The sequence below is a fragment of the Meleagris gallopavo genome, chromosome Z, assembly GCF_905368555.1.
Source record: "Meleagris gallopavo chromosome Z, MGAL_WU_HG_1.1, whole genome shotgun sequence".
Taxonomy (NCBI): Eukaryota; Metazoa; Chordata; class Aves; order Galliformes; family Phasianidae; genus Meleagris; species Meleagris gallopavo.
Genome location: NC_139435.1, coordinates 14,705,940 through 14,718,653, shown reverse-complemented (window position 1 = coordinate 14,718,653; position 12,714 = coordinate 14,705,940). Strand labels below are relative to the sequence as shown.

The 12,714-nt window shown below is 35.1% G+C and overlaps 1 protein-coding gene across 1 annotated transcript in view; it reads left to right on the top strand.

Annotated features, from left to right (window-relative positions):
* Positions 1-12,714, top strand: part of HCN1 (hyperpolarization activated cyclic nucleotide gated potassium channel 1) — a 192,425-nt gene that overhangs the window by 143,089 nt on the left and 36,622 nt on the right. Inside the window, exon 5 of the mRNA XM_085213684.1 lies at positions 5,934-6,080. Coding sequence (XP_085069810.1) covers positions 5,934-6,080 — 147 coding nt within the window. The remainder of the gene's footprint in view (positions 1-5,933; positions 6,081-12,714) is intronic.

Here is a 12,714-nt window from a genome sequence, read left to right as displayed (position 1 = left end):
ACTGATACTATTCATGTATTTTATATCTTTTTATGGTTCAGTGTGTAGAAGGATGAACTATGAGCTGTAGAGATTTTTAGGACTTTTTTTTTTTCAGCTAGAAAAGGCAACAATAGTTATGAAATAGTAAGAGAAAAGGCATTGACAGGCACAACTTACATGTTAAAATACCTTATGAGAGACGACTTTAAGTTTCTGTTACACTGGTTTTATTTGGATATTGACTTTATTGGGATACTGTCTTCATTTTGAAATATTGGTTCTGCTTCACTTGCAGATCTTTATTAAAAAGATCTCATTTTGCTCATTTGCCTTTGGCAAGAAGGGGAGGAGCATAAATTTTAACCCATAAATTGAGTCCACTTAGAACTTCCTGTGATCAGTGCTGTACTACTCACCATTGGCTGAAGGAACATAGAAGGAAAATTTTTCTGTGTACAAGGAGGCCGTGAAAATTTTGATAGCTGAAATAGCAAGAAGCAGTTAATAGTGGATGATGTTCTTCAGTGAAAACATGTATTTAACTTTGCAATCCACTTGCCTCTTGCCTGTTTCAGCAAGAACCTTTCCCTGACACCCAAAACTGTGCCCAGTGCTGGAGGTGAGGCTGCACAGCACAGAGCAGAGGAAACAAGCCCTCCTGTGGCAGTGCTGGACATGATGCATCCCAGGATATGGTTGGCCCTTTGGGCTGCCAAGGCACACTGCTGACTCAGATTCAACTTGCTGTCAACCAGAAGCCGCAGATCCCTTTCTGTGAAGCTGCTCTCGTCTCACAGTGTGTACATATAAACAGAGTTGCCCCATTCCAGATGCAGAATCTGGTACCTGTTAAAATTTATGTTGGTGGTGGTTGCCTAGCCCTGTAGTCTGTCTAGATAGAATCTGTAAGACCTCCTGGACCTCCTGGACCCTTGATGAACTCAACAGCTCCTCCTAATTTAGTGTTATCTGCAAACTTACGTGTTTGTGTTCTGCAACCAGATCGTTTACATTAAAGAGAATTGGCCTTAACACAGAGCTCTGTGGAACCCGCCATGACTGACCACTCTGATATAACCCCATTTACTGTAATCCTTTGAGCCCAACCTGTAAGCCAGTTGTTCACTCACTGTATTATGTATTTGTCTAGCTGTGTGCTGGACAATTTGTTCAGAAGAATGCTGAAAAACAGTACTGAAGCTTTTATTAAATTCAAAGTCATTTCATCAGCTGGCTTCCCTTGGTCAACTGAGTGGATGACCTTATCATAAAAACAAATCTAGTTCATTAAACAGGACTTTCCCTTTGTGAACCTATGTAGACTATGATCAATGTTTTTTGTTTTCTTTTGCATGGTTTTCAGTAACTTGCAGAATAATCTTCTCGATAATTCTACCAGGCATCAATGTGAGACTGACAGGCTTGTAATTGCCAGGATCTACTTTCTTTGCTCTTCTTGAAAACTAGGTCAGGCAGTTGCCAGCTTCCAGTCAATAGGGATCTCTCCAGATTCCCAAGACCATTGCAAATAATTGAGAAAGGTCTCAGAATAATATAATCTAGCTCTTTTAATACCCTGGGATTAATTCAGTCAGGCCCTGTAGATTTACATGCATCCAACTTGATAATCAAATGCTGCACAAGTTAGGGTTGACTGGGTGCTTACCATTACCGCAATCACAGTCCTCCAGTTAAGAGCACCGGCAGTCTCAGCACTCACAATTAATAATGAAGACAAAGGCAAAGAAAACATTAAGTATTTCTACTGTGCCAGTGTCCCTATTTGTAAGGTGCCCATCCTCATCAAATAATAAATCATTATTATCTCTTATCCTCCCTTTGCCACTATAATATTGTTTAAAAGCTGTTTTTTACTGTGCCCCGCAGTACTGACCAGCTTCAACTCTAATTGTATTTTGGCCACGCTAATTATATATTTATAATGGCAAACATCATCTTTTGTGTTCCTAACATGTTGCCTGATTTTTCTTCCAGTTTCCTTACATTCTTTTCCTGACAGAGCTCTAGAAGACCCCTGTTCAGCCAGGGGTTCAGTCTTCTTCCCTCTCTGTTTAACTTTCAACATTTTGGAATTACTAAAGAGGTGGTACCCAGAGAGTATTGGTATGGATATTAAAAGCATTTAAAATTGCACCAACTAGGGCGTGTAAAGCTTGTGATTTCTGTAGTTCAGATAAACCAACTGGTAGGGAAAAGACAGATTGCAATCTTTTCATTTATAGCAGAAAGTTGAATCACTATTCATTAACAGATTTTCTAAAGCAGTTTGAAAGCATTTGATTTCTAGAAAACATTGAAGTCAACTGTTCAGAGTTTTTGAAATAAGCTCATACTTGAGTGACAATAACAAGACACAAGGTAATGATGTTCTCATTTTAAAAGTTTTACCTTAAGTTTCCTTTGTCTTCCCATGTCTTCTTCGAGCTCAAGCTTTACTGTAGAGCAAGGATGTGTGATTTCTCTCCCACTGAAGTCAGAAGTAGTTTGTCACTGTCTTTTGAGACGTTTGTCATCTCCATAGAAAGCAGAGTCTACTGGGGAGATGTGCACATGGAGAATCCTTTACTAAATCATCTTCCATGTAAAATGTAGCGCTCTTCCACATCTGGCAATTTGAATTTTAAAGAGAAAGTTTTCACAAAATCTTCTGTTTTTAATATAGATTGTGGCTGTCACGTGGCATAAGGAAGGCCAAAAAAAACCATCAAAAGTTCAGTTTGAGGGAAATTCTGTGGCTCTGAAACATAGATTTTTTTACAGAGATCTAAGAAAAGCTACAGAGGTACCATTTTTTTCCCACTGATATTTGGAACAAATCAAATTAAAACAAACTAACGAGCCAATCAAAATTTTCTGTGTTGAACGAAAAATGTACAGTATGATGCAAAGAGTCATTAAAAATTATTCCGTTCACATATGAAGAGAGTAATTCAAATGTCAAATCTGATGGATGATTCAGGATCAGCTACAACTCTTTTAAATACAAACCAAATACAAAGTTTTGACTAAATTTAACTTACTGACAATTGTCTATTTTAGATCTATTTTAGATATAAAATCTCACTTAGACATACTGTGGTAATCTTATGAATTGACATACTTATTAAGAGTATTCACAGTCCCGTGAGAATTGTAATTTTATTTATTTTTTTTTAACATTTAATTTTTCCAGAAAATAATTTAGGTCTCTTTATGTGATTTACATCGTTCTTGTGAGGATAATTAAACAAATAAACGTTTAATGGTAAAAATACGTATATTTCTGACCAGTTTGGATAAATGTGGTACCCAAATAAAAAACGTCATTTGAAATTAACTTGGAACAAATTAGTGTTTTACTACATAAAATAACTATATTAACTTTGCTTTCTTTCTATATCTTAATTTTAGCAGATTTTTTTTTGCAATTGAATTTTGACAAACTACATTGACAACTGTTCTCGCGAACACAGTACTACCAGTGACATACAGCAGACTGAAATAAATAATTTTTCTTTTCTGGACTGAAAAAATATTCTATAAAGAAAAAAATAATCATGATTTGGACTATGTTAGAGAAAGAAAAGAATAAGTTAAAAGTTTTGACAGATCACGTCACATGAATACTATGTCACAATGTCAAGAAGGGAATAGTAATAACATGAATGATGCAGAATATGAGTTAAAATCACACTGAAAAAGGTTAGAAAAAGCTCTATTACTGAATAATAATATACTGCATACTCACAGGCTCAGATATTTTGACACTGAGAAGTTTTAGATAAATATTTCTGGGAGGCTTTAGCTTCATAAAGATTCATATAGATTCAAAATGTAAAAGTTGCTAATATGCAGATGTCCCTATTATGCTGCAAGTTATTAACGTGGAAATATTTTATGGCACACAAGTGATTAGCACTACATTCCTACTAGTTCTATTTTTACTGTTACCCTAAAATTCTCTTGTATAAGCATAATCTGTGGTAGAGAACAGTACTAGCCCATCTGGGAGAAAGCACCTATTCAAATAACAGATCTAATGAAAGGGAGAAGTGTAAACTGCTAGCAAAGCAAATTGCTTTTAGCATAAATGTTCTTTTCCTCAAGGTTATTCTGATAAAAATGACCCTTGCAATTCTCTTGCATTATACCCTGCCTATCTCAATTTAATGTGCATTAGCAAAGATTATTGTTTATTATCATTGCTCAAGCATACTAGATTGCAAATAAGATTGGGTAGAAGGGTGCAGCCCCACAGTGCAGTGCATGGTGACATCTGTTCCCTACCTGTGTATTATGACAAAAGTTACACATCATTCTTGCATGAGGCCATAGCAAGGGTTGGACAGTGCAGCATCTTCTTTTTAGCCCTGGAGAAACTGCAGAAGAATGAGAGCAGCAGCAGGACGATCAGATACATAGACCACATTGGATCTCAGCTCCACTCCCTCTCACTAAATCCATACCTAGATGAGCTGAACTTATTATTAGAATAATTTTACTACCAATACCTTGTTTATGTGAGACTGTGACTGTCCCAGAAGTCTGATTCGCACCCAGAATAGATGGATAATTTTTTCCTTATCAGAGCAGAAACCACGGATGGGCAAGCAGATTTAAATCTCAATTTAAGGATAGGGGGAAGCATTCTTGCGTCAGAGGTGCAAAAAAAGTTGTAGAGACCTTAACTCAGACTTACATATTCATATATTGTTAAATACCCCCATGCAAAGCTACTTTCTTCTTATTTAGGGAATGCATGTTATACATGTGGTCCCTTCTAATTTTTTTGCACATTGCAAAACAAAAATTAAGTTGAATTCCAGCAGAATTCATTTATGCAAGTTAAAGGATATATGCAGCAGTTCATAAGGATTGCATGTACAGTATAAATTCATTTAATTGGTCTACAGGGATGCTGATCTTAATTAAGCCTTCATTGACTTTTTCATTTAAAACAGTTAAAAATGCCAAATTAAGCATGGAGTAAAAAAAAAAAAAAAAAAAAAAAAAAAAGTGAAGGAAAAAAAAAAAGCTTGTATGCATAAGAAACCAATTTCCTTGCAAGTTTTAACTCATCTGACTCATCTGTGAGTCTTAAAGGGCTTTTCTCCTTTCACATCTCACTGCCTTATCATTTTTAGCTGTGCCATGGATTGGGGTTTGAAAGGCAAAAGTCTTGGCTCTGTGGCATACAGAGCTTCTCCATTTTTTTGAAAATTGTACTATTCAAAACAGCTTCTAAAAAAAAGGAAGCAAACAAAGCAGGAGATAGTGCAAAGACCTAGTAGAACACCAGGAAACCTAGCACACAAAGTGAATCAGGTGAGGTCCTGGCATCTCTCTCTTTTCCCTAGTTTCTGTTTCCTGATGCCATAGCTATTTTACTAGTTCACCTCTCTTCTCTTTGTTCCTTCTAAGGAATACTTTCTACTTTATCATCTCCACATATTGTAGCTTTTTCTCTTCAGTCATCTTATAAACATACACAGCACTAACAGGTTATAGATTAATTCAGCATATCCAGTTTCTGATATTTCCCAGTTGAAGCTGTACCCTGAATGAAGCACTAGAGAATTAGACAGGCAGTATGCATGGTTTTCCTGACTGCTGCATGGACTGAGCTAGAAATGGTGGTAGTGTAGTTTCACAATTGAATAGCTAGAAATTTAGGGAAGACAAGGTGTGAGGGGTTGTCTTCAAAAAATCATATGTTAATACGAATATTAACATCATCACTAGAGGCAGTTTTCATTATTTTCAACAGTTTTGTTGTCACTTCAATAATAGTAATACTAAATTAACTAGTTTTTGTTTTAGGGTCCTCCGATATCTTTATAAACATATATAAGGCGTAAGAGGATACATTAATAAATTTTCATTTAGTAAGTGCCTTGAAATTATTAAAAATTTGGTGAGATTAATGATTCTTCCTTTTCTTCTCCTGACAGTACAAACAAGTGGAACAGTACATGTCATTCCACAAATTACCTGCTGAAATGCGCCAGAAGATCCATGATTACTATGAGCACCGCTATCAAGGCAAGATCTTTGATGAGGAAAACATTCTCAATGAGCTCAATGATCCTCTTCGGGAGGTAAGATTAAAGCACTCAAGTGATTCTTTGTAAAATGGGAAAATTCCACGTCTTTGCGGTTTTTCTGATTCTGTTCTATAATATTTAATCTAATTTGACCATCTATCTTGTATGAGGCCACAGCAAGGGTTGGACAGTACAGCATCTTTACATTAGAAAATAAATGAACTTTATGTTAGAAAAATAAAAAGAGTAACACGCCATCCTTAATTGTTGAGATAACTCGTGGTCTTCTGCCATTCTGTAAAACAGAGACTGAACTGGAATGGTTTGGAGTGAAAGACATTACCTGCTTCCCTAATTACTGACAGGCCATCTACGTAGGTGAAACCTCTGGAAGCCATCAGTAGAGCTGTAAAGTAAAAGTAGCATCCTTGGTTAAGATGGTTTTTACTTCCTGTCTTTACTGCCAGATAAGACAGTTCAAATCTGAAGAACAAGCCATGAAAAAAGTTCTTATATTTTTAAACCCAAGTTTCTAGTCTGGTTTTGTTTTTTTAAAAAATCATATTGTATATTACATGTGTATTGAAATTTTCTTTGGTGACATGCTTGGGAGGAAAACGGTTCAGGCAGCTTCTTACTCAGAACATACAAGTGAGTATCTTCAATTGGGTGGTGTTCATGGCTGACCTATGCAAGGATGTTTGTATTATCAGTCTGCTGAAATCTACTAAAAAGAGGAGGAAAAAAATAATTGAAATATTCCCAGAGAAAAAAGCATGATGATGGAAAAGAGAAGAGAAAAAAAGAAAATAAACGAGGAGAATAAAGGATAAGTAGTCTGTTGTGGGGAAACCTGTGCAATACCAAATAGTGCATTTTACTATGCTCTGCCATGGTAGAAATGCTGCTGATAATGGGCATATAAAACTTACAGAGCAAAGGATGACATATGTAATTTTAACCCTGCAGAGCACAGTAGGGTATCCATAATCACTGAAATATATGTGTTTATTCATTTATAACATCTTTTGTGGATTAAGAAGAACGTAGGTCTGTGATGGTTTGTCTATTCCACTGAGTCCAACTGTTTGCAGTGAAAACATGTCAAAACATGTTATGCAACTCATATTAAACATTAGTCAAGTTCCATATTTAAAATAGGTGGAGTATTCAAACTGTAAGAAACAATACCATCCATTCCTGCTCTTGGGCTTCTAAAGCCCTTGGCACAGTTTGGCCGTGCCAGTGTTACTAAAGCATGATAGCAACCTCCATCCTTAGAAACTACCTGCTGAGAATGGTGGACTGTGCTCAAAACTGCTGGATGAATGCTAGATGATTCAAGTCAAGTACCAGGACAAACAACAATTTTTCTAACAGTTGGGCAGTATTGATGACTGAATTCCAGTGCCTGCACTCAACTAATTCCCTAACATACGTGTAGGCTCTCCTGCTGTGGATTTGTAAGTAGTTTGGAGGGCAGGTGGAGGTCTCTGGTTTCTAAACTGCCAGTCTACCCTGAGGCTACCCTTGGTATATTTGGAAATGTCAAGAGGAAGATGCACTATAAAAATCTACCATGTAGGACAAGAGAAGTCTGTAAATTATCTCTAGGCTACAGTGATAGGCAAAATAAAAATTTTAGTCAGTATGGAGTTTACATTCTTTTGAAAAATTGTGTGCATATACAAATTCATCAGTCACTGACATCAGAAACATTTTATGTTTTAAAGGAAAAAAATTATCCATAAATGAAGTACAATAACCTTCCAGTTCAAAATCTTCTGTTACTAACAACCATTTTCTGTTGCAGCTCCCTAATTAGCTGCTCGTTTCCTCCCTACATCAATCCCATTTTTATTTCTTTATATCCCACTTCCCTGTCTCCCGTTTCCTCATTCCTTCCTTTTAAAAATTTTTCTTACTGCTCAAGAGAAGCAGGACAAATTTACTCAAACATAAAAAAAAACAAAAAGCATTTCTAGGGAGAGATCAGGCATAAAAATGGTCAAAAATTAATGAATCTCTAAAAAAATTAAGAGTGGAATTTCACTGAAGGCGTGATTTCTGGTTTCGCTACGATCATGCCGTACTTAGGATGATTTCTTTGTTCTATTTATTATCTAAGAAAAATGTATTTATTAGTATAGTGCATTCATCGAGGATTACAATCAAGTTGCACACTGTACTAATGACAACATAGTGATTTCCAGAAAAATATGTCACCAGAAATAAAAAACAAAGCAAAACAAAACAAAAACATAAGAATTTGATGGTGGCAGTGAGAGACCAGGTTTTCCAGTGCGTCTCTCTCAATTCTAGCAGTAACTCTAGCACTGTGCCCTGAAAATGCCACTTGGATGTTTGCTTATTTTACCTGTTTTAAATTCAGTGTTAGCTACCACTTCAGTATGCACAGTTTTATAAGGCAAATAGTGACTTCTCAGTGTTACCAATGGATAATAAATTAGATCCTTTTAAGAGTAGAACACAACTTTTTGAGTTTTTTTTTGTTTTTGTTTTTGTTTTTGTTTTGGACAGGATATACCGTTGCCAATAACTGTACGAGGCTATAAAGTGCAGGCAGTAGTACAGTTGCATCATTGAAAGAACAAGAATTTAATGCGTTTGTTTAGTTTTTAATGCCTTCTGTATTTTATTCTACCCTGTATTTAGTGTAGGGCAAGAATTAAGCATTTAGAGTCTCTACTGTGCGTATGTAGCATGATGAAAGTAACTTAGGAGGACACTGAACTGAAACCATTTTTTCTTCTCTTAAAGTATGCAGAAAGGAAGCCACACAAAACAGTGCATAACCACAGCATGCATATCATCACATGCAATAAAAAACTTTCAGTATTGTCAATTCTCCTTCTCAACCATTTGAGTTTAATGTATGGGTTGAAATTTTTCAAAGCTAGGATTTCTTTAAGGGATGATGATCTTTTTTCAGTCTGTGTTTTAAAACAAAGTCTCACCTTTTTAACAGAGAATTAATTATTCATGATATAAATACAATCACTTAGCCATTAAAAATAGTTAAAGAACATAGAAATAGCAGTACAAATGTGTTGCAAAATTCTTACATAACTGCTTCTAATAAGGTTTTTTTGCGTATAGTAAAGATAAGACTTTTTCTGGTAAAAAAGGATTCATATTCAGTTGAGCTTATATGAAAACTTCATATGGAATACTCATAGTAGGTTGGATAAGTAGCACAATAAAAAGTTTAAAAAAAGGTTTGCTGCATATTTGTGTATGGTGAACTTTGTTGGATAGCAGAAAATAGATTCATACTTCTTATGGGGAATTAAGTAGGTCATTATACTAGAAAGAAAAAAAGGATCCTGAACATTTCTGATTTTTTTTCCAGTGCTCCCCAAGTGCATCATAGTAAAGTACCTGGTAAAAACCAAGTGGCAGCTGACCTTTATCATTTAAGGATAAGCTTGTTTTAACAAAGATATTCAGTTCAATGGACTAAAAGTTAGATATTTATTAGAATGTGGGACTAATAAACCTTAGCTTCTCCTTGGTTGAGTTACGTGATTTGGGTATACTAACTGGATATCCTTAACTCCACACATTCAAACTGTATTAACCATACATTGCCATATGTAGTGTGCTGCTGGGTGCTCATAAGGAAAGGTTTTCTTCTAAGAAAAGTAAGAAATTTCACTCCTACTGAAAAGTATATCTCCTTTTTCACAGAGAAAGTTATCTGATAGTAACTGTCCAGCCTTCCTGGGAATCAAATAGTAGGGAAACTCTCAGCAGTTACCTTTTCTATTGAGGTGGAAAGCCTCTCCCAGATCATGCGGGTTCATTGAACCTATTGCAGCTGTGTAGAAGTTCTGTATTATATCTGAGCTAATCATTGGGCTCCCCCTGTATGTGCAGCCCCACACACATCCTAGTTTCATTGCAGATAAAATATAGTCAATCAGTTTAAAATAAAACTTTGTCTTTAAACAGTTGTTGTCTTGCAAGATACCTTCCATCTTTGAAAACATTTGCAATTAACTATCTCCTTCCCTTATTTTTCAAGGCAGTAATTAGCAAGAGGCTGCAATTAGCATGTTTTCCTTATATATACGTATTGGCTCTGGTTCTTCAGCAGATAGAGATGTGAAGTTTTCTAGAGTTTATGTTTTTTTAATTCAGATACATCTTTGAAAATCATCTGATATGGTAAGGAATTTCTTTTAAATAGAATCTTTATAACTGTCACAACACAAAAAAGAGATGGTGCAGTCAAGCAAAAAATAACAACCAACCAAACAACAAAAACAGAAAAAAACAACCAAAAAAACCCCAGCAACACAAAGCTAAGAGAAATCTCTTCCAAAATGACAGTTGAATTACAAAAATTAAAAGACAAACATAAGAAGTTTCATCAAAGAAAAAAAATTAAGAACAGCCAAAGTCGCTCAGCTGTGGGTTCTGCCTAAGCCTCCAGCCTCTCCAGCAGTGCCTGTAAGAGGATACCCAGAGAATAGCAGAGAACAGGGTGAGTATGGTATTTCCCTTGAAGGCTCTCCTAGACTGCAGCTTTTTCAAATTCAGAGGATACTCTGCAAGTGTTTTGATTTGTCTATTGAGTAACCCTTAATTGATATATCTTCCAATTATTTATTTACACTCCTCTTGAATCTGCGTAATCTTTCTGTAACCGCAACATCTTTTGACAAGGAACACAGACCTGTACCCTTCTTCTTCTTGGGTTTGAATCTGGTTCCCACTGTTTATTAGATTTAGATGACCTTAAAAAAAGGAAGTGAGGATACAGACAATTCCTATTCAGTCTTTGTATGCTAGTCATGATTGCATAAACTTTTATGGTAACATTCTTAAATTGTATTTTTTTGAGGATATAGAGTTCTATTCTTAATTATTTTTGCATAAAAGCCAGCTCACCTCCGTGATCATCTTTGTTGCCATTCCCTGATTTTATTCCCTGATTTATACAGCTCTACTGTACCAAATCTGCACCCAGCATGTTGATATTTTAATAATATTAATTATTCTTTTCCTAAAATTCCAAACATTAATGTTCTTTTTAAATCACTACCAACTAGTGAGTTGACATTTTTCTATTATAACCGTTAGAGGCAAGAGGTAATGGATACATTACTCTATGTATTTGCTGATACACTGATACATTGCTGATTTACTTAATTTTGCTCTCCATTAGTAATCTCCAACCAGCCCTTATGAAGCTCTTTTTAGTTTCCTTTATACAAGCTTCTTCATTTTTAGAGAGTGCCCTTTCTGAAACTGAGCAGAATGAATGAAGTTTTTTGGCTCTTGTTTTCCTATAAGGACAGTGAATATAAATAAGTTAATGGCACCCAATGAACCTGGTAGACTGGTAGAGTTGTAGCATTTAGTAACATTTCTTGTAAGGGAGGTGTACTCACAACAGAATAAGGGAAAGCTTCTGTTGCTGGATTTATACTTTCATAAAAGTAACTAAAACTAAAACAACAGATTTAATAAAAACAGATTTGTTTTTTACATCTTGACAAATTAACTATATTTTTAGGGAAAATATTTGGACTTTCAAAATGAATTCAAAAAATTATCAATTCAGTAAGTTCACTGTTCTTTCCAGTTAACCTTCTCCTTTTCCCCATTAGAACTTATTTCCTCTTGTAGTATTTTTTGTTCTATTTCATATTGATCTCTAGAAATCACAAAATATTATATTCCTTTTTGGACTATGCCATGCTTCTATGAACAATGAAAAAACAACTCCAAAGTTAATATGAGGCTGAAATGTGATGTACTTTGAGCATTATAAGTTTTATCATAATGTAGTCATTATGATTTTTGGATACATGCCATTAAGCATTAACATAATAGTAAAAAATAAAATGATATTATTAAAAAACATTAAAGTAACAGAATCAATATTAAATATCAGTATTAAATTATTGCAAATTACAGATATTTTACTTCAATAACAACCTATGTCCATGCTTTTAGGGTCATAAAAGAAGTAGTCATTTCATTGTAATGCATTGCATTTTATGTATTTTTATATACACTAGACCTTGGCAGAAGCTTAGGAGGGGAAGTAGAGAAAATGCATCAGAATTATAGATGTAGTCATACAGAAACTCATTTAAGTATCTCTTTATATAGTTTCTTGGAAAAAGTGAATACCTCTTTATCTAGTGCATTAAAGAGCTTTTCCACGTAGTCATGGATAAAACATTACCTCAGTTCATACTCTGGGGTTCTGAAATCATGAATGAATTATGCAGCACATCAGTCTTCCAGAATAAATGCTAGTATACTGGTATACTGGAGCACTATTTATTTGACAAATTCTGAAGAAAAAAAAAAAAGCATTGCTATTTTTCATACATCTGTTTAAGGTATTCCCAGATAATGACCAGTTTTGTAAAGCAGGCTTAAGCAAAGCTCTAAAAATCTCTTTGAAAGGAATGTTATTAAGATATAAAATTGAGAACAGTAATAAATAGGCAGTGTTTATATTGGAAATTGGCCCACGATCACCAGGTGACTGGACTTACTGTGTTTTAGGATACTCTGCACTACCAGGTATGACACAGAAACACTGTTTGCAGTCTCAAATTTGATTCCTAGGAATCTGAGAAAATGAAGCTCAAATTATTTCCTGCATTGTGGGGACTATGTTTGCTCCTTGATGTGCACTCAT